This window comes from Zootermopsis nevadensis, unplaced genomic scaffold, assembly GCF_977971745.1.
Source record: "Zootermopsis nevadensis isolate Lab colony 2312 unplaced genomic scaffold, Znev_1.0 Znev_ptg000024l, whole genome shotgun sequence".
Taxonomy (NCBI): Eukaryota; Metazoa; Arthropoda; class Insecta; order Blattodea; family Termopsidae; genus Zootermopsis; species Zootermopsis nevadensis.
The window spans coordinates 8,532,504-8,554,549 of NW_028259156.1; the positions used below are offsets into that span (position 1 = coordinate 8,532,504).

At 38.8% G+C, this 22,046-nt stretch overlaps 1 protein-coding gene across 5 annotated transcripts in view; it reads left to right on the forward strand.

The window, feature by feature from the left end:
• LOC110827975 (uncharacterized) overlaps window positions 1–22,046 on the forward strand; it is a 289,498-nt gene that overhangs the window by 244,176 nt on the left and 23,276 nt on the right. For 4 of the 5 annotated variants that reach the window (XM_087354845.1, XM_087354847.1, XM_087354843.1 and 1 more), the window contains one exon: window positions 16,027–16,261. In XM_087354845.1, coding sequence (XP_087210971.1) covers window positions 16,027–16,261 — 235 coding nt within the window. The remainder of the gene's footprint in view (window positions 1–16,026; window positions 16,262–22,046) is intronic. The other variant, XM_087354846.1, reaches the window with a different exon arrangement.

Here is a 22,046-nt window from a genome sequence, read left to right on the forward strand (position 1 = left end):
CAATTAGCTTAGTCCCGTTTATCTCAAAGTCCATGTGATTGACAAATATGGATAAGGGTTTTCTATTCTGAATTAATACTAACGGGACATATTATAACAACTTTGTTTGGAAAGTGATTGAAATAAAATTAATTTACCAAAAAGGTAGACAAATATAATTTTCCATTTAAGAAAACGAGCCCTGATATTCCACAGACCGTATTCAATTTGTGGGTCATTCAATAGACAGATTAGGACTAGCATTTATTTGGTAAAGCAAACAACAAATATGAGAAGGGTACTTATAATAATTAAAGAAAGATGCATTGACATAGAAACAGAATTTGTTTGCAGACATAAGAGAGATATCACAGGTACTTTATTGCGTAATAAACCAGAAGTTAGTGAGAATGAATGCAGTGATAGTGGTACAAGCAAGGAGGAAAATGGAATAGGGTGGCTGGAGGCAGGTACTTGGATATTAACAGGAAACAGAAGAGGATCTAAGAAAAGCTATCAAGTCAGTACACATCTACCAGATTACTTGGGGCAACATCTGCTTAACGTTCGTAATGTTTCGTAAATCAAACTTCATCCAGACTCAACGTTCCTGATTATTGCAAGTTAAACCCCACAAAAACCTAGTTTAACCACGCATGTGGAAATCCCAAGGTTGCAAATTAATTCTGCGTTATTATGAATTAAACTTTGAACGCTGTTACGCAAGAGAATAATTTTCCGAGAGCTGTTCATTCGCAATAATGGAATAAAAGTATCGAAGTAAAACGAATGTGCGGATGCAAAGCTCAGCTTCGAGGTGTAAGTCGGTTTTGTCGCTGTTGTAATTGGTCTGTTCGTGAAGGAGAGTTACTGAAGTGAAATTCCTCATGCTTCCAGGGTACTCCCTCATCTCGTATTTCCCAACCCCTCTCTGTTTATCCTCCCGGTGGTGGTCGACCAGTTCAAGTGGAAGATATTTGAATTTGCGACCCTGTGTAAGGGAAGAGCTTTTAGAAACTCCGGGCGGCAGATCATGATTCAGTAAACACTTAACCCGCATTTTCATCCTGATCTTTTCCATCTTCTTTCCCTCGCACAAGGACTCCGGCGCTCAAGTAAAGTTCTGCGCTGAAACTTCGAGAGTTATTGAAAACTTCTCTTGTCCTTTTATTCTTGTCTAGGTTTCATCGTTATCCGTATCCCCCTCTTTATTTCTGCCCCTAATACGATTTCTCGTGTTTGCTGCCGTTGATGATTTATTAGTCTACATGCAGATAGGTCAAAAACATTCCCCTCCCCACCTCCCAGAGTACACGAAAATGAATCCCGCCTTTTAAGAACCCGAACATTCATTATCGTACTCACAAGACTTCGCCACTGCTCCCTATCTTGAACCAGATAAATTCTGTCCGCATCATCATACAGGCTACAGTTTCTCAAACAATAATTTTAATATTATTTTTGAAATAAATGTTTCCATTAAGGATTCACGAAAAAAGGTATATTAATTTCTGATATATTTCATGCGTGATACAGGTCTCTCCCATCTCATTCTTTGTAATTGAATCACTGGGAAGGTATTCTTAAATACAAAAGAACTTCTATGTTGGATGGTTTCTAAGATACAGAAACCAACCTTATGGGAGTTCAATCCCAGGATATTTTTTAGAGTTCAGATATTTCTAAAATATCTTCTTGGTTTCAAGAAAGAAACATGTCAAGTTTGGTGTTGTAAGGTATATCGAGCTACAAGCGAGCATAAAGTCGCGCGCCGTAGCCGCGCGGTCTGAGGCATCATGCTTCGGACCGGCGATACGGAATGTGCGCTGGTTTGAGTCTCGGGGAGAAGAAATTTTCACATGAGCTTTCGACCAGTGTATGGGACCGGTGCCAACCCAGCATCGTGAGGAAATTGGGGAGCTACAATGAGTAGCGTAATCCGGTCAGGAAAGCTAGCAATGGCTGGGGGTTCGTCGTGCTGACCACACGTCACTCTGTATCTGGTTGGATGATCGTTCACCTCTGCTTAGGCATGTGAACGTGAGGCCAGCAGCCAGCTAGTCGGCTTTGGCTCTCAGAGGGCTGTTACGCCGCGAATTTATTTTATTTATTTAAGCGAGCATAAATACACAAAAAATGTGAATTTTGTAAGACTAGTAGACTGCCTGCAGTATTTCTGCGAATAAATTTGTGAAATATTTAGACTTCTTAACAATCTTCAACGTCTGAAATCTCACCATAGGCCTCAGTCCATACTAATCGTTGAAAATCATGGGACAAAATCATTACCGACGCTTGAACCCAAGACATTTTTTCGAGGTTACGACCGTTTCCGCCCGAACCACCAGCTTTGATCTTGGCTTTGTTCTTTTATCTTGCTTAATTTCCGAGCTAAAGTTATCATCTTCGGAATTCGAAAACAGAGCACACTTTTTGGGGTAGTGGTCTTTCTTACTGTAACATTCTATTGGGAACAAACTAGTTTGTTTTGTTCTCCGTTCTTCTACCGTTTTAGTTCACGTGCTACAGAAACCATCTTCACCTGCCTGTACTTTAATACAGATCATTTTTTCAGAGTTTTGTCCTTTTTTCCCCGCAATCTCCTCTCCGAAGCAAACGGCTTTGGTCTTAGAACTCACCAGTACTCGAACTAATGACACATTTTACAAAGTTCCGACCCCGCTGTATTCTCTTCTTGATCTCAAAGATTAAGCCTGCCAATTTTGGTGCAAATCCATTCTCGAGCTGCAAGTGAACATACATACATCCACAATTTTAATTTATTTTAGATGATAATGGTCTCCTATCTTAACACAGGAGGAAATGAAGAAAACCGGGAAGATTAAAAAAACAGATGGTAGCTATACTGCAAATAATAATTCTGTTCAATTAATTTTTTAACAATCATCGCATCAATTGAACAAGCATTGAAATAGCAGTACACACGTTAACACAGTTGTTAGACTTGTGACATACAAAGTTATATTTATGCGTCACAGAGATATCATATATTGAATGTTCAGTCATTAATAAAGCGTTACAGACGGACAAGCCTATTGATATCAGGCGATGAGCAAAAAGACCCCATTACTTTATCATAATGCTGCATTATGTTGGAAATTTGTCGAAATGTCCGCGGGTATCGAGTCTATCAGAATTATTCCATATCAGTCAACTGCAATGATACCAGCCAGCAATTACTCATATATAATGTACACACTTCATTTCCCCGCATTAAAACGACTGCAAATTAAGGCAAATTAAAAACTGAACACAGTAAAGTGCGTTTATAACCATATTGATGTTTATGTCTGTGATAAGCTCTGTATTTGTTTTCTGAAGAAATTACTTTATTATACGAAAATTATGTTCATTTTCTCATTACAGTGATTATATAAGCGTATTCATGTAAATCGTTGAAGCAGATCTCAAGCTTCTTCTTGATGCGTTTTTAGCGCTACAAGAGCGATTAGCCACAACACACGATGCACAATTGTACGTCGATTTCCCTTCCACCATGAGAAACGAATATTCAGTGTCGCTCATTTTGAGGCAGGAGAGATGAAACCTTGTTCCACAAGGCCCGCTACATCTAATAAATTTCTGTTTTCCGTAGAACGGTTTCTCACACACCGAGCAACAGTCTTTGCTAGCAGCCATAGTGCCGGCAGGCTGCGGGCGAAGCACACTCACTCACAGTTATACAGCAGGTACGGAGAACTCACAAAAACACGTCCGCTCACCAAGGGAGCTCAATAATAATAATAAGGGGTTAAGGTAATGGGGAGAGGTAGTACCTTTCACCATCACAGTCTGACTATGCTGGACACTGGCCCTCACCCACCCAGGAGTAAGTGAAGCGCAATACAGATCCAAGAGCCTCTCCTTGCGTGGTGAAGAGCCACATCCGACTAGAGGTGACCCTGTTATATAACAGAACACGGCGGATCTAGAGGAGTAAATCTCGATAAATAATCCCGTGCAGCTACTACCGAAGAATGGAAAGACAAAGATCTGGAGTACAGGTCGCCTAGGTACTCCAAGGGCTGAGGTTGGTTACGGCAACGAGGCAACTCAACGCAGGCCAACTATGGACACGCACAGCCAACAAGCCCAAGACTCACAATAAAAACAATCAAGAAAAACAAGAGTGGCTTGGACAAGAGAAGAAATGAAGGAAGTAGTTTGGTGTCACATGTATTGTACTAGCTGGCACTTGCTAAAAACAATATGGATTCCGGAAATAGCTGCTGCCCTATGTACCTTAAGGTACAATTTGGCTGCACGCGACAGAGACAAGCGACAGAGTTGCGAGACCGAGACTGGTCGCTTCCTGTCTGCTCTCTGTACAATCTTATGAAGTACAATTACGAGCACAGGAGACCGCTCTCGGACCAGTAGTGTCTCGCGACGGGCTCAGGCAGCACGTGTGTTGTTGAGTAAAATAATGGCAGAAATTAAATTTACTGGTGACCAAGATGAGCAATTGGTAGAATTAGTAGCAGTAAACCGACCACTGACCACCGACAGAAAGATCCTTCTTCACGTCTGGTTTTGAATATTGAACTCATAGGTTTTCTTTGTTTCTTTCGCAACAAATAACACAGCAACACATCATCTTCGAGTAACCTTTTTAGAAGCATTTTTGTACTCATTTTCCACAGAATATGTGCACGTATGTCTCAACAAAACAAAGAAAACAAACACTTTGCCGCATGTCTCGGTCGTCACCTCAAAAGTGTGTGGCGACAAGCTGCGGTGTCTCCGTCTCCCGTCTCTGTCGCCTGCCTCGGTCGCTTGTCTCTGTCGCATGCAGCCAAATTGTACCTTTAGGGGCAAGGTCTGTCTCGGGTACATGGGAGTACATACCCCATAAAGTGGTGAATACATGGGATATAATAATAATAATAATGAAATACAAGGACCTTCTCATAGAAATACAGCGAATGTGGAAAGTAAAATCAAAAATAATTCCAATAATTATAGGAGCAACTGGAACAGTCTCCAAGTCACTTAGAAAATATTTGACCAATATTCCGGATGAACACAACATCAGGGAACTGCAGAAAACTGCCATTTTAGGATCTTCATACATATTCGAAAGACGCTGTCGTAAAATATGTAGTCATCTCTAACAATAAAACTATATAATACAAAGTAAAAAAGTAAAGTTTGTCCCGCTATGCGCCATGTAGGCGTTTGGGGGTAGAGGAGGTATAGCTCCTACTCATTCTTGACCTCGGCACTAGATGGGGGTAAGTGGTCAGCATCACGCCCCGGCCGGCTTTATCCCCGGGAAAGGACGCCGGTACCCATTGTAGAGGAGGCTGGGTGGGCCCCAGAGCCGATCTGGACGCAGAGGCTAGAGGAAAATCCTCTGCCCCCGTCGGGGATCCAACCCCGGTCGTCCAGCCCGTAGCTAGTCACTATACTGACAGCTATCCCGGTTCATACTATATAATACATGTAACACATATTAAAAACAAAATGTATTTCGGAAATAGCTGCTGCACTATGTACCTTAGGGGCAAGGTTTTTCTCGGTACATGAAAGTAAATACTCTATAAAGTGGTGAATAGATGGGATAATAATAAGAACAGCAATTTAGTTTCTAAAAAGACATAAGCTAAAACACATATTTAAAATACGCACTATGCGTAAACAAATTATAATAAGAATATCTGGTGTAAGATTCTTTACCACAACATATTTGTTACAACATAGGATATAGGAACACAGTGGGATTATCTTACGCCTTTGTCGTCTTCATGTGTGTTACCACAGAACTCTTAACAAGATTAAGACTTTCAGCGTAGTCTCGTTTCGCGTTTGGTTCCGTAGCACAGGACCACCTGAAACCACAGCCATAATAAAGTAATATTAGTGGTTAGGCCATTTTACAGAAACGCTTTCCGTGTCTTAATATAAAGAGCTTCTGCACGTTTAAAGTGCCTCTAAAGTTGGATGGTAAAGGAGAAAGAAACTAGTTAATTAATTTAGCATCGAGTTCTGGTTGGGAGGGTTTTTGTAGTTGACGGGGAGGAGAAAGTAGAAAGTTGGTAGAGAAAGAAAACGGATGCCAAAAGAAAACTGGAAGAACGATCAAATGCAAAGAAGATAATGTAGAAAACAGTTTCACTGCGGAATGTATCATTAGAACAAGTTCAATCAATGATGAATTTTATATTTACGTCCCTTTCCATTCTCTTTATTTAGCGAGCTAAAATTTTCTTCATTAAGAGATCTGACGTCATATAAATGTAGTGCAGGTATTAACTATCAGCTTTTCCTGGGAAAACATACTCTTATTATTTTCAGTGTCTGTTGTATGTGTGACTTAATGTTACTTAGTACTATTGTTGAAATGCAACACCGTTTACAACAGAATTCTAGCTGTAAATATAAAAATTTCCATTAAATCGCAAGAACACAACTGTACATCATCTTTAAGCTACCGGTAATTGTACATTTCTTCTTCGACATTGCACCGTGTGTACTTTGGTAGATATTTACCAAACTTTCACAGAGACTCTAACTCGACACCTACTATTTGTCCTATATAAGGCTTCTAAACGTTCCTGTAACATTTCCACCTTGAAGATGGCAACTGTAATGTCTGCCGAAACGTTAGATAATTTTCTGTATTTGACGTGACTCATCACCGAAAACGGAAGTTGTGCATTGAATTATGACCGCGAAAGTTCTAGAACAAGAATTCCGAACGATTATTGAAACCAGATAGATTACATCTGTAATTTGGTAAACTAGAATTGTAAAAGTCCGAACCGCCATGTCTGTGTAATGCAGTCTGCGTAGTGTGATATATTTCATCCTGCACTTCGTTCCGAATCCTTGCAGCTTACAACAAAGAATTCCTTCCTCCCACAAATGAGCCTTCCCGAGTCCATATCATCATCCGCAACCAACACAGAAACCCTGTCCAGCATCGCCGTCGGCCATCATTCACTCGACACACAAACGCTCACAGCCAGCCACCAAAGAAGCGAGGACGCACGCCCTCAAGCAGTTTTGGGAATGAAGGCGGCCATTTCGTATTCCTCGTACACACACATCTTTGAACTCTTGACAGTAGAAGTCGGCGGGGAAATATAAGTCTTGGATGAAAGAAAGTGTTAGTGGAGAAAAGGGTTTCATGAATAGATGGGAGAAGAAGAGGTAGGAATTAAAGTCAATGAATGCGAATCTGACGAAAACGGGAGAAATAAATTTGAAGTGGGATGTATGGAAATGCTAGTAGATTGTTCGCTGTGTAACTGCTGGGAAATTCTAAAAATGCTTATATTTCTGATGAATATTCCATGCCAGAAAGCTTATCATATGCATTATCATTAGACAGGTGTGGTTGAATACCATAAGGAAAACTGTCTCCCAAAACCGAAGAACATTTATCTTTAAAGATATTCATCAGGACCTTACCCAATGCTTCTGTATGAAGTCAATAATATTTGAGCCGGTTCTTCGTCCTAAGATTGGTTTGACCTTCAGTTTTGTTAAATTCCAAGAAGAATGTGGGACTGCCGGTTAAAGGTACGCACTTAAAATGTTGGCCATATACGTTGACAGCATTTTTACGGACTACAGGTCAATAAAAACAAATAAAAATGGGAGTTAAGTTCACAAGAACATGAAGTCAACAATGTTAATGGAAGTAGTGAAACATTCAACGTCAGATTACGCACGAGCTATGTTATCTTCCTTGATACATATTGGTTTAGACAGAGATGAGTGATTTATCATTTGCTGAAGAACAAATATTTCCAACTCTTTCGACGTTTTCATGGTGTTCTTCATTTCGGTTTGCTACATCGGATGGAGCCCAACCCAGATGCCCAATGACTTAGCAGATTAACATATGTTTTTGGATTGAAAGACAGAAATCTTGACACTTAACAACCGCTACACACTGCGGAGTCTTGATCTCACAGTCGTGTCGTATTGAATCCGAGGCTCATCGTTGTTATATCCGGAATATTTTGTCGGCGTCGAAAGCGTAGGCGTCCCTACGCTGGGCGTCGCGAACACATTATCGAATGTTATCTCGATGCGCGTCTACGCTTAATCTGGACAGTTATGTTGGCGTTCCGACGATACAGACCATATCATGTGGTGTAAGGTTAGGTTGAGTTTGTTGAGGTAAGGTTTGGTCACTTTTACTTAGGTTGGTTTAGGTTGCTTTAGGTTTGGTTAAGGTATCAATGTGTTAAATTACATTATAGTGCGGGAAAGAAATCTTGACAACTACCTCGCCAAGCTGGGCGTTTGGATGTTAGCGACATGTTGTTTTGCCCAGAAATATAAGTTGTTTTCTAAGGCACTGGCCAAAATACAATTTATTGTTATTAATGTCATGTTTCTCCTGTGCTTTTAGTTTATTTCAATATCAGACGGTAGAATGATTTTTGGTGGGTTGTTGTACAGTGGCAAGCTGCGAAATGAACGTGATTTAATATTTACGCGATAGTTTTATTTTTAAATTGATTATTGGATTCTGAAAATTCACAAGAATATTTGAGTAAGAATACATATTAACATTCTTTTAAGGAAGATTTTTTTTTATTTGTAGTGTTCTGTCTGGCGACAGGTCTATATATTATGAACAGAATCCTTCCATCCTCTTCAGGTTGTCAGGGACCTGCTCATACATATATACATTCTTGGCAGGTGATCAGAAGTGGTTTGCCATCGCCTTCTTCTGTGTGAGTGTGTGTGAGTGGAGTAATTGTTGGGATGCCACGGAGAAACCGGGGAAGCCCCCGGAGGAAAACTCCGTGTTGCCTAGACCACGGCCTTACCCAACACAAGTTATAAATCTGAGCACCACGGGAATTGAACCCAAAAATATTGACATTAATTTTTTTGACTGCATGCGTACAGCCCTTCTTTGGCTTCTATGGAGCGCTATGTTTACGTTTTTGTGATGAAAATTCAACACGGGTTCTTTTTATAAACAATGTTTGTTGTTTTCTTCCCAGTGGATGTGATGTGGGGTTGTGGCTTCTGTTTATGTAGCCTCCCCTTCGAAACAAACAACTTTGGTCCTGCTGTTATTCCATCTTGTTCAGTTACCAAGCTATATAAACCACCTGAATTGGAAATGAAACTCAGGACAGTTTTGTGAGCTGTGGCTTTTGATGGTGTAATCTCATCTTCGAAATAATTAATTTTGGTCTTGACACTTTCTCCTATCGTGCATAGTTACCGTGCTACAGGAACCGCCTTTACCGGGAATCGACTCGGGACATTTTTCTGCGTTTTTAAACTCCTTTGTTTCTTCCTGGGCTCAAGTTTGGCGCAGGCCAAGAATAAGCACACAGAAGAAATGAACATGAAAGTAAACAGGAGCGTGTTATTGGATAAGAAGGCAGGAAGAAAATCATTGTATCTCTGGGCGAATAAGAACGAACAAAAATACAAAGGCAAACGTACTGAAAAGAAATTTTACGGACAGAGGGTGTGGAAAAATGCAATTAGGGAGACGCAGAACGCGGATAGGAAATAAAGTAGCTTTCAGGAAGAGAAGCACAGAAGAAATCCGGGGAATAGAAAGAGGCGAAAGATGCTGTAACAGGACAGAATAAAATAAGGAGAATATATAGACCTATAGGAGAGGAAAATTAGTAATGGTGCAACCGGAAGCAAGCGGATATAATAAATAAGACTAAGGGCGAGGAGAAACTGCCGATAGATACGGTCAGGGTGGATACTTCGGAGGGATTTCCTGCAGATAATAGGTAGTTACAGAATGCATTGCTCTTCTCAGAAGCCATTTTCCTGGTATCTCGTTCTAGGTGTTAATTGCCGGGTTATGATAAAAGTAGGTTAAAGTTTGCTGAGGGCTTAAGAGCATCATCAGAGTCACATAAAATTTTAAGCTATCTTAATAGCATGTAGGCTGAATCTGACAACACACAACTTTGGACAATAGTATCTCTTAATGACCCATAACGAAACGGACATGAATATCAGAAGTGAGGAGTAAATTACCACCCCAACCCCCGCCGCGGGAAAAATTCTGCATCTCTTAATGTTTCTTCGTGGAAAACGTAACGAAATGGACTGTTAAAAACACGTTTATCGAACGGCTTGAACGACATCAGCACCATCTGGAAGAGTTACGATATGTAGGCCTGTTACTTTAAAGTTAAGAATCCATCGTCAGGGCTACTTATGTGAACACTGCGCAGCGGCGTTTGAACAGTGTACAGCATTGCAGCGCATTGGTCGTTATGGTCGTCCAATCACAGTTCAGCGATATAAAAATTATTACCGTACATTGGCATAACCTTATTATTTTCTTCTTTGTGCATCTGTTAATAGACTGACGTAGCAGTGATGCACTTAAAACTATCTAAAATTATGATTCAGTTAACATGAAAGACTGAATAAAATAGAACGCATGGTAGAAATAACCGTGGATAGGAGGATGATATTAAAACGGATCTTCAAGAAATTGTATGCTAGAATGTGGACAGGATTCACCTGGCTGATGATAGGGACAATTCTCAGATATCTGTGAACAAGGTAATTGACCTATCGGATCCATAAAAGACCGGGAACAGTTTTATTCCTTTAATTCATTCCTTGATTGGTTCATTCATTCGTTTATTGAGTTGAGTTCGTCGTACGGAAGAAAGTGTTCGTAATATTATGAATTGTTTCGTGGCTATCAGCTTCTCAGGAAGGACAGAACTACATTGAGTTTAATTTAATAAACTAACATTGGTGTTTTTGAAGCTGTAGGCCTCGAGGCAATCAAGTTTTAATAAATCTGAAGATCGTTTTGTTGCATACTTTCTCACACTTTCTGTAATTCAATTTTAAAAGAACAGAGGAACTTCAGATGGTCATCGAACCTAAGAACGGATTTACCCCGGATCGGAGGTGGAAACAGCGTTCTGCTCATTGATTTTCCTACCCGTAGCCAGTCACTAAGCTGTATTTGAACGAGGTCGTTTTTAAGTTCTTCATATCTGAGTGTCCCATCACATCTTGAACAACATTATTAATTTAATTTACGCTTTGGTGTCTGAACTGTTAACTTCCGTGCGTACGGACACACAAATGTGGCTTGGTCATGCATTATAATCCAGTTGGCTCTTTCATTGTCAGCTCCCGCGTTCAAGTATCTAGTTGTGAAGTTGATGCAATACGTCACAACTCCCTTGGTGCGCTATAATAGGATTAATGGATAAACTAATTGATTAAAGGACTTGGGGTAAGGCACATCGGGCGAGAAGTATTAAAGTTTCAAATGTTAAGTGTTAGATAAAGGAATAAAGTTAACTTGAAGCTTGGAACGAAGGGTGAGGATGAGGGGTTGTAAGTAAACGAAGAGGAAGAACACGATTAGGGACAGCGAAAGAACGACACTGAGAAAGGAGTGGAAGACAGAGAGGAAAACTAGAAGTGAATAGAGCGGAAAGGAGAAAATAATACAAGGAATATTCAAAATTTGAGGAAAACGCGTCAGTGCAGCGGGATCCGGCCCTCACAAAGGGAGGAAGGGCGTGATAAGTGACTGCGAGGGTTGCGTGACGTGTCTGCAGAAGGGCAGCCATGAATAAGAAGACAGGGGCGGCTGAAACGGGGGTTTCCGGCCGAATAAAGATTTATTCATCCAGGAAACAAAATCTGACTATTTTTTAAGCTAGGTTATAAAAATAAAATAGATATGGAAGAACGGGGGAAGGGTACGATGCATGATTCCGAGGGAGTAAAGAAAATAGGCCGCAGATATTTTTCGCTTCTTATTCCCTGAGGTCCTTGGAAAGACGAAACGAGATAGCCGTTGGGGCTGTCTGACTGACACACGCAAACTACGCCACAGAAAGATCCAATTACGCTATAGGAACCCCATTGCATTATATGAGATGAGATATTTCCCTTCTCCACTTTAAAATTTTTCCCCCGTCAAGAATAACCTCCCAATTAATTCTTCAATTAATTCTCATGTACATAAGTCCACTACGTTTCATTCGAACTGCGGAGATTGAAATGTTAAAAGTACAAAGATTTTATAATTGTGGAGAAGAGGCTTTTGAATATGTTTAATTAGTAGCTATGTATTTTAAAAATCCACTGAGACTCTTGCTTCCATTGGAAATGAATTTTGTGTCCATAGTTTATTTTTTATTTTAAGCCTTTGTATAAAAATCAGTTATATCACAGATCGATCTCGCCTGTGTAATTCTATCTTAACTTTTGTTTTTTTTATTTACGTGAGATCCTGACTCAAGTTCTGTGTTTTTTGTAGGAAAAATTTCATCTTTCTGAATAATTCTATCGGTAATGAATTAAACTGGTTAAATGCGATTGTTTAACATGAATCGGAATGTTTAACTAGAACAGAAGAAGAATTGAGAGGCTGTAAATGCATTTTGTCAGATTGGTGCAGGATACAGAATTAAGATAGGAGAAGTTCTAGAGTTAGGGACATTAATGCGATAATAGAATGTAATCAAAATAAATGGATGACGAAATTATACAGAATGCTCATAAACCATATACGAAAGCTGGCCTCAATATAAAACGAAACGTAATAGATGTCCGGTTAGTGTGACGGAACAGAACAGCTGCAATCCTTGGAGCCGGAACATCCGAAGAGCTTAATCCGTCATGGTGAGGAAGATCATCCTAGATTCCATGCTACGACGCACTTTAGACGGGATACAACATCACGAGATTCGGTCCAACGACTGTTCTTTGCAGTTACTCGCTCTCGGGTTGATGTCCACATATAAACTGAAATTCACTTCGCTTCTCAATTGACTCACAACGGTGTACCGAGAAATACTTGTCGTTTGTGGTTTTCGGACTTGCGAAGTTTCGTAGGAACAAAAGGTAAACACTCGAAGTTACAACCCACGAGACCACAATCGATATTTTCACGACATCATAAACGAATGATTGCTTTATTCACCGCGTAATGTAGTTAACATTACCAGTGTTAGAACAGTGTTTACCAAACTGCGGCCCGCAAGATGTTTAATCTAACCTGCTACGATATTTATACATTACGTTTTGAGTCATAGTTTAATAGTACAATACTTAGATTGGGGAGGATAATATTAAAGTTGATGTTAAAGGAATAATGTGGGCGACATGGGTTGAATTTAACTGTTACGGAATAGTAGTCACTGGTGGGTTTTTGTGAACACGGTCACAGGCTTTCGTGTTCCGTAAAACGTGTAATATTTGTGGACATGCTGGGCGACTATTCGTTTATCAAAAAATATTCTGATTTGGTTACAGTCCGCACATTTTCTGTGCTATTCTTCGCCATTTAGTTTTATTACTGCAGGATGGACGTTTTTATACTTCAAGTTCCTATTGCAGCTCTCTGTTTGTAGCTGTCTAGTGATTTACAAATTCCACGATGATAAAACTGTGAGCAAGAATGTCATATGTACCACTTTTGAAGACATCACATAACCATTTATCAATAACAATAGTTTATAGATTCTCAAATATTTATCTGTTTTTTTCAGCGATGTAGATATTAACTTTTCTACAATTGAGAAAGAGCATCTTAGCATCTCATTTAATTATATTCTTGTGAAAACAGACTACTGTTCCCTGCAGTATGGCGGCGTAGTAGTTTGTAAACGTGCTACCTGTTTCCTGCAAATTCGTACCCAACCATCCATAATTCATGATTACCTTCTCATCACTTTCCATGCTGCACAACTTATACAGTCGTATAATAAACCGATTGAACAACGTAATCTTGTTGATAATGTGTACATAACCGCTGTCTGACTTCGGATACGTGCAGTAGAAGCAATAAACTGATAATAATATGGAATCATATTTACAAATCTGTATTTTATTACAACCATTGCCATGGTAATGCTGTTAAGGGATTTTGAGCATTGTAGGTTAATACTTATGAATGTGTGTTTACTACATCAGATTTTCTGGCCATTTATTATACCATCTGTGTATTAAACAATGTTCTGATAAAACTAATTATGAATATCCAGTATTGTGATTTTAATGTCTCAGATTAATTCTTTTTAAACGACGGGACTGAAATGTACTTTAAAGGGATCTTAATTTGATGATTATAATTAACTAACGTTATTGAGCAGAGTCCTTTGACGATCTTATAGTCACTCAGATAGTTGAGAATTTTGCTGTGTTTTATGAAAATTGAGTTTCATTTTCGTGTTCTAAGATAACGTAGCTTACTTCCAGTCCCCACCCTTATATCCCATATCTTTAAAATCAGTATTATCGTGTCTCCCATGTAGTCTTTCTTTCATTTTTTCCGATCACGTAAGGACTGAAGTCTCACCCATTTTATGAGCACGTCAGCGTAAATTTTCCAGTTTCATAGAATAAGGCATGTACAAGTGTATATTAATGCATTAAGTTCCATTTTTATTATAATTATATATATTTATGATCTTCTTCGTACGTGTCAGGGCTCTAATTTTACATTTCTGTAGAATTTATAGAATATCAGTGTCTGCGAGATGTCCTTTCAGCTGTTTAGTTAGTTTCCCACACTTAGTCCAATTAGTCAATTAGGGGGATTGCATGGAACTGAGAGCTATTTCCATCCCCTGATCACTGTTATCACTTACACAGGATCTCAAGGTGATACTAAACAATGGCCGCTGTATTCCAGTGTACTGTGATTGATTGCCAACATAATGCTGTAATTTGTAGTCGCATTGCTCTTGGACGGCAGTAAACTATGATGTCTGACGCTGCATTTCGTGCTAATTAGCATTATTCCTTCTGTCTGCCTGCCTGTTACACTGTTGTGTCTCTCAAATTTTATTAATCTGGGACCGAATTGTCTATTTATTATTTATTTAGTGTTCTGTCTGACGACAGGTCGATATGAACAGGATCCTTCCATCCTTTTCTCAGACTGGGACCTGTTCATATACGTTCTTGGCAGATGATCCAGAAGTGGTTTGCCATTGCCTTCTTCTGTGTGTGAATGGAGTAATTGTTGGGATGCCACGAAGGAAAACTCCGTGTTGCCTAGACCACGGCCTTGCCCAACACAAGTTATAAATTCGGGCACCGCCGGGAATCGAACCCGAGACCCCAGGATTACAAGGCCAGCGTTCTAACCGCTAGACCACCTCATCTTATTATTATTTAGTGTTCTGTCCGACGACAGGTCCATATGAACAGGATCCTTCCATCCTTTTCTAGGACTGGGACCTGTTCATATACGTTCTTGGCAGATGATCCAGAAGTGGTTTGCCATTGCCTTCTTCTGTGTGTGAATGGAGTAATTGTTGGGATGCCACGGAGAAACCGGGGAAGCCCCCGGAGGAAAACTCTGTGTTGCCTAGACCACGGCCTTGCCCAACACAAGTTATAAATTCGGGCACCGCCGGGAATCGAACCCGAGACCCCAGGATTACAAGGCCAGCGTTCTCTATACTTGATCTTAAACCGTTGTCGAATACCCGATGTTTGAAACAATAATTTTATTAATTAAGGTTAACGCAATGTATTTTTAACCCTTTCTATGCTAGACAGGATAGGCGAAGGGAGAAGTCTATGGAAAAATCTTACCAGAAGAAGAGATAGGATGGTGGGACACATTCTGAGGCACCCAGGATTGGTTAATTTGGTAATGGAAGGAACAGTTGAAGGGAAGAATTGTAGGGAGAGACAAAGATTGGAATATGTGACGCAGATTTTTGAGGATGTGGGCTGCAAAAAATATGTGGAAATGAAGAGATTGGCGCAGGATAGGCGAAAATGGAGGACCGCATCAAACCAATCGAAAGACTGATGACCAAAAAAAAAATGTTAATTGAAATTTCCTTCTGTTATCAGACCACCATAACGCATTCCCTCTCAATCTATCCTTGTCAGAAGAATGAGTGGGCATTGCCTAAGGACCTTCTGGCAATAAGATGCTCTTTCCTTACACCTACAAGTAGTGTTTTTCACTTTACCTCTTTAAATTTCTCTTTACTTCTATTCTTCAACTTATTCTTGTCTCTTGTTCGGGTTCGGCTCCTGGTAATCTTGTGGTGAATTGGATTTCAGATGAACGCAAGTTTCTGGAAGCAGGATCGAGTCAGGAGTGACGACCCCCAGTCGCGAAAAGTTACGACGATCGGCCTGGAGCTCGACATGGACAGCAGTACGTTTCAGTACGGCAAACTGCGGGTTCAGTGTGTGGCCACCATGTTCCAATTGTACCGCCAAGAGGCAGACGCCGTTCTCGAGGAGGAGAGACCGCGCCTTGCGTCCGTGCTCGGTACGCGCGAGTCCTCTCTTGGTGAGTGACTTCATGCCAAAGCATTTGTGTCTCTTAAGATACTGATCGTATTAATGTAAAGATTTACATTTGATAGACTGCTTTTTGTTTTAGTGTTAATTTTCCTAAGATTTTTATTTGGATAGTACTTTTTTAATATTGTCACCCCGAGAATGAATATCTCAAAGACAACAAATTTTGGCTGAAGGACACCGTTTTGGTTGGAATATTTAAGACACACCTACAAACTGTTCCTTCTGATATGTAAATCGAAAAATAATTTGCTTTTACCAACCTGTTTCACAAAATGTGATTAAATTCTTGACACTAATATTATCAGCTGGGTGCCTAAAACTGTCCGCATGAAACTTATTTTCTCAATTTTGCGAAAAATCTAAAATTATGGGTTAACATTGTATCCTATTGGAAAAGCCATTTGGGGTAACGAGTCGGATTTGTCAAATTCTGGGGTAATATAAAATCAAATTAACAGATTTGTATGCAATTAAAGTAAGTTTCAGAAGTAAATCTGAGGTGTTTCATGGTTTTCCTCACTGACCCCAGGCAAATTTCGGGATAGTATCTAGAATTACCCCACGGTCAGTTTCATGCAAATCCTTTCCACCAATTTTATTCTACATTAATCCATTAATCGCCGTATCATTCGACGCTGTAGTCTGAACTACTTACAGCATTATTAAGTAAAACACAGATAAATGGGTATATAAATCTTTAAGACGCAACAACAAACATATATATAATTGCATTTATGCAATCTGTCAATTTTCCAATCGATTTATTCCGAGATATATTAAAGTAGACATCATAAATACTTGTAGGCCTATCTGTGACACTGCGCACGTGTCAACTTCGTTTTGTTGTGGTTATCAACTGCTTAATTTCCCTTGAGGTTGTCCCACACACATCTCATCTGTTCGTCCAGATATTGACTACCAGTAGTATTCTATGTTTTCCACAGAGAATCGACACGTTAGCGGAAAGGAATATAAATATTTCAATAACATTAGATAGCGTCCATGCATGACGCAACTTCGGACCACGCAGAATAACGCAGCAAAGATATATTATTCAGAACATGTTCTTGTTCCGTTTTCTCAAATGACCAGTAGATGGTTGAAGCTACATTTTTATTAGTATTGATTGCATTTTTGACGTAAATACGTCTATAAGGAAGGGTCATTCGGCAAAACTGCGTTACGAAAAAGGAAAACGAAAAAGTGTAACTTTATTGTTATGTTACCTAGGAAACGTCATCTGTTTATCAACAAATAAACAACAATGGTTACCTACATATTACCTTACCTTACCTTACATTACATTACATTCAGCTACCACAGACAATGTCTTAATCAAACTTATCTCAATTGTAAAGCATGTATAAAGTAAATATTTAGAATAAAGCCAATATATAAACTTCCTTTCCGTATAGACGTATTTACGTCAAATTCTCCGGAACCGTGGTTCCACTGACAACTTTTTCTTCTTCTTCTACTTGACCTCCTCGAATTTTCAGTTTAAAGGTAAATTTTCCCTGTGCTAATTAATCGCCGAGCCATAAAGAAATGTGAAGTATAATTCCTGTGTTCTTAACCTCGGTACTGTGAGTAGATGTGAGTTGTCATATTCACGCTAGAGTGGCCTCAGAGTTGGTCTGGACAAAGTTGCAAAGAAACAAATGCCTACCGCTGCCAGTAAGACCTACAATTGTCCAACCTGTAACATAGTTACTGTGTTGATGCAAATATCACAGCTCCCTTTTCCATTTTCAATGTATCAATTATTGTAAATATTTGTATATTTTGCCTTAATCATCATGACTGCTTTGTGAAATTAATATAAGTTACGGCCTCCTTGTTCGTAAATTGGCTACATTTAAAATGGTTATCTTCTGGGATGTTGCGTGTTGTAGTCTGGTGGAAGTTTATGGAGGAGGGTGATGCCTCCATCATAAGGGCTATGAGACCTGCTAATGGAAGCAGCAAACACCTCTAAAACGTCGGCAAACTTCTACAACACTACACGGCGCAACATCTAAGAAGACAAATAATTTTCATTCTCGAAGCAGTTAGAACTTGAAGTCTTACATGAGTTCTGTTGTACTAAGTTTTTATATTCGCTGAAAGAAAGGGATTAAAAGCAACGCTTATTCAAATAGAACCACGTAAACTAATTGAAACCCAGAAAATACGGTAGAAGTTAGTTATTATTCGTTTGGAATGTTGCCGGACCTTGTACGATTCCCCAGGGTCTTCGCGACGTTTTTATGGAAAAGTTAGATAGAGAGCTGTCGGATGACTGTTGCAACGCTCACTGGAACACTTGAGAACTGCGTTCCCTGTGAACACCACTGAATTGCTGACTGTGCAAATACTTGCATTTTTAATTTACCAGAAAGCAAAGGAAGACTGAATATTTACTCCGATTTAAAAACTTACGATATCAGTGCTAGGTTTCAGCACATATGAGACGTGAATGTTAAACAAATAATGGCATAACGGGTAAAGGACTTTTTTGTGAATTTTGGAACAAAGTCGTAATATATCATGCTGCAAGAGTGAAGCAGAGTGTGTCGTGTGAGTGTGTGAGATTATACAGCTTTAAATATAGTACCTAAATGGAAAAAAATTAGCATACCATGTTTGAAGTATCTATTTATTCATAATATGGATTCCTTAGTTAACACAGGTAGGCGCGAATACTGATGAATTTTATTCTTAAGTATTTTCTCGTTTTTTCAAATACATTCGTCTTATTTGCAATTATTAACTACCTTCTGTCGTCTGTTATCTAATCGCGTATGAATTGATCTGAAATGTACAATACCGCATCTGTAATTTGTGGTCAGTGAAGCTGTAGTTTTCAAATTAGCGTTATTAAAAACTCACTCATTAATCATCTTTTAGTTTTAATCTAGTAACACAAACTGTTTAAACAGTAAATGCCTAAATGTATTTCTACGTGTATTTCTTGGATATTGAGACGTCTTAATGGAACCTGCGGCCTGAAACGATGCGTCTTCTGCTAGAACACTGATGCGTGATACATATGATGATAAATTATCTTTCATTTTGATGTGGATCTCACGTTTTCTCGTACGGAAAAGACCAGAAGGTGTGCGGTGGAATAAAGAATAATGATCTTATAATTACGTACATGACAGGCATTGTACATTGTGTATTACTCACGTAATGCATAGGCGTGTATTTTCATATTTTCCCCTCATAAAACGCAGAGAAATTTAAAGACGGAGTAAGACTGTGCGTACTCATGTCGAGTAATTTAAATTATTTTACTTTTAAAATATGGGTGTTAATATTTTTAAAATGATAGTCGTTTAACTGTTCAAGCCTTTGAGCTAGATGAATTAAAGTAGCAAGATTACATCTGTGCCTTTGAGATCTACTTATATTAACTTACCATCTCTGCTTAGGTCTTCCAAGTGATTCTTTCTTTTAAGCCATAATTATATCGTGTAAAGAATTTTAGCCACGTGTTAAGTAACCGATGTTGTTGTTGTTGCTGTTGTTGTTGTTACGTACTGCGTACGATAATATTCGGAATAATGTACTTTTATTCAGCTTTAATACTGGAAATGTAGAAGAGAATATATAATTATTTAAACTGAACATACTTCTTCTTCTTCTGCTTCCGCTTGTATCTTTCATATGCAAATCTGTAGCGTTATTTGTCAACTGAACTAAAATATTGCCCACTTCTTCAAATACATCGCGAATTTTGAAACAGTTAAAGCGCAGTGGTACCAACATGCGCCACATGCTTTAAGAAAACTAACTCTGCATTTTACCCCCAGAATATTTTTTATGGTTTTCGTAAGAATCTGAAAATAAACATCGATTTTAAGTCCTTAAGAAAAATTAACAAATTGGGTCCAGTAATGAAGATGTTTTCTTGTCCAGGAAGGAACTAAGTTTTGTGTTTTGACGAAGGTCAGGCTTCAAAGGGTTAAGTCAGCTGAAATTGTTACTAAACAACTTCAAGGTTTTTATAATTTCCCGTGAAGACAAAATAGTTAATCTTGATGTTCATTTGCATATATCTCATCCGGTACTTTTTTATCACTTTCTGTAATCCTCTCAGAAACAAAGAACTTTGGTCTTGACGCTCGTCTTTCGTAATTCATTTCTAAACTACAAAAACATCGTTACCGGGACTCAAACCCTGGACAGATTTTTATGATTGTGATCTTTATTTCTGGAATATCCTCTTCCATACAAGTAGCTCTGTTGCTAGGGGCCACTATTCAATTATGTTTATTTCCCTAGCTACCGGAGCTCTCCTCACCGGGACTCGAACGTAGGGCAGTTTGTAAGACTTTTGACCTCTCTAAATTCCCTTGCTAATCCCATCCCAGTGAACGAAAATTAATAAATGTTTACATTATAGTCGAATGCTTTATACAGTTTTCGTACGTTTTTGTGGTGTAGATCCATATTATCTTGTAGTGTAGCCTGCGGTGTGAGAATGAAGAACATTGGTGCACGTACCAGTGTTTTAGCAAGGTTGTACGTGCCAACAATCCCCGAGCTTGCTTAGATACCACTTGACATCATGTCACGACACGAAACCACTGCTTCTGATCCAAGGAATCCACTGACTGCGCACACAGGAATTGCTGTGGCAAAGATTGGTACCCTCGCGTTTATACCTGTCTCTTCCTTGGACCAAGTCTCCACTACACCGCGTTATCTGATAAGAACCTATTCAGTTACGCTCAGTTGAAGAAGTTAAGCGGTTCTGTGAGTTTTAACGAGGATAGTAATGCTTTAGATATCTCTCTTATAGTACAAAGAGGAAAATACTATCACTGCATTGGTCTTGTGGTTTAATGATGAATTGCTAATGGCTCAATATAATTAAATAAATTAACCATTATGTTCATTACGTAATTCGAAATTATCTTACTTCATCAGTCGGTATCGAATTAATAATTAATTAAAATAGACGAGGCTTTAGCGAAAAATGTTAAATTTTCTACTCGTACACATACTAAGGTTACTTGTTATTTCATAGGAGTATGAAACTTGGTCTCAGCCTAAGGATGGGTGTCAGCCTTGCAACAAAATATAGCTACAGCTTGCTTACACTAGCTAGAGTTCTCTAGATGAGAGCATAAATTGAAGGAAAAATTGCATATAGACCACAAGTCAACATGGCTTTAAAATAAAGCAGACCATCAGTGACGAATTTATTTTTGTTGTCGTTGCTTATAATAAGTTGCAATTAATTACAATTGAAAAGTATATATGTATTTTAGTAAGCAATTGGTTTTACTGCGCTATGTTATTAAGTGACTTTTCCCTGCTGCTCATTATGTATTAACCTACGTTATAGCTGTGAAATTTCAAGATAATTTGATTAATGTTATTTAATTATATTTATTATTGTGTTATTGTGCTGCATCTGTAATTGGCTATCTGCCTGTTGATGTAGCACACTAATAATAAAGGACTGGGTAACAATCATGAGATATATTTCACAGTGCTTAAAAATCTGAGGTTAGTGACTTTTCAAAATCGTTACCTCAAGTTTCCTTGTGTTTCATAGGTGGATGTAACTGAGGTTCTGAATATTGACAGCCTCACATTCGTTGTGTTGCTTTATTTAAATGACAGTTTATTTTAAGTTTTAGTTTAAGCAAGATCTCAGTTTCTGAATATTTCTTCGCGTCAGTTTTATTAAATATCCATTCCAAATCAATGCTACAAAAGTGATATTTAGAATTATTCAAAGTAACACATGTAGTTAATATAATATTGTTATGTAA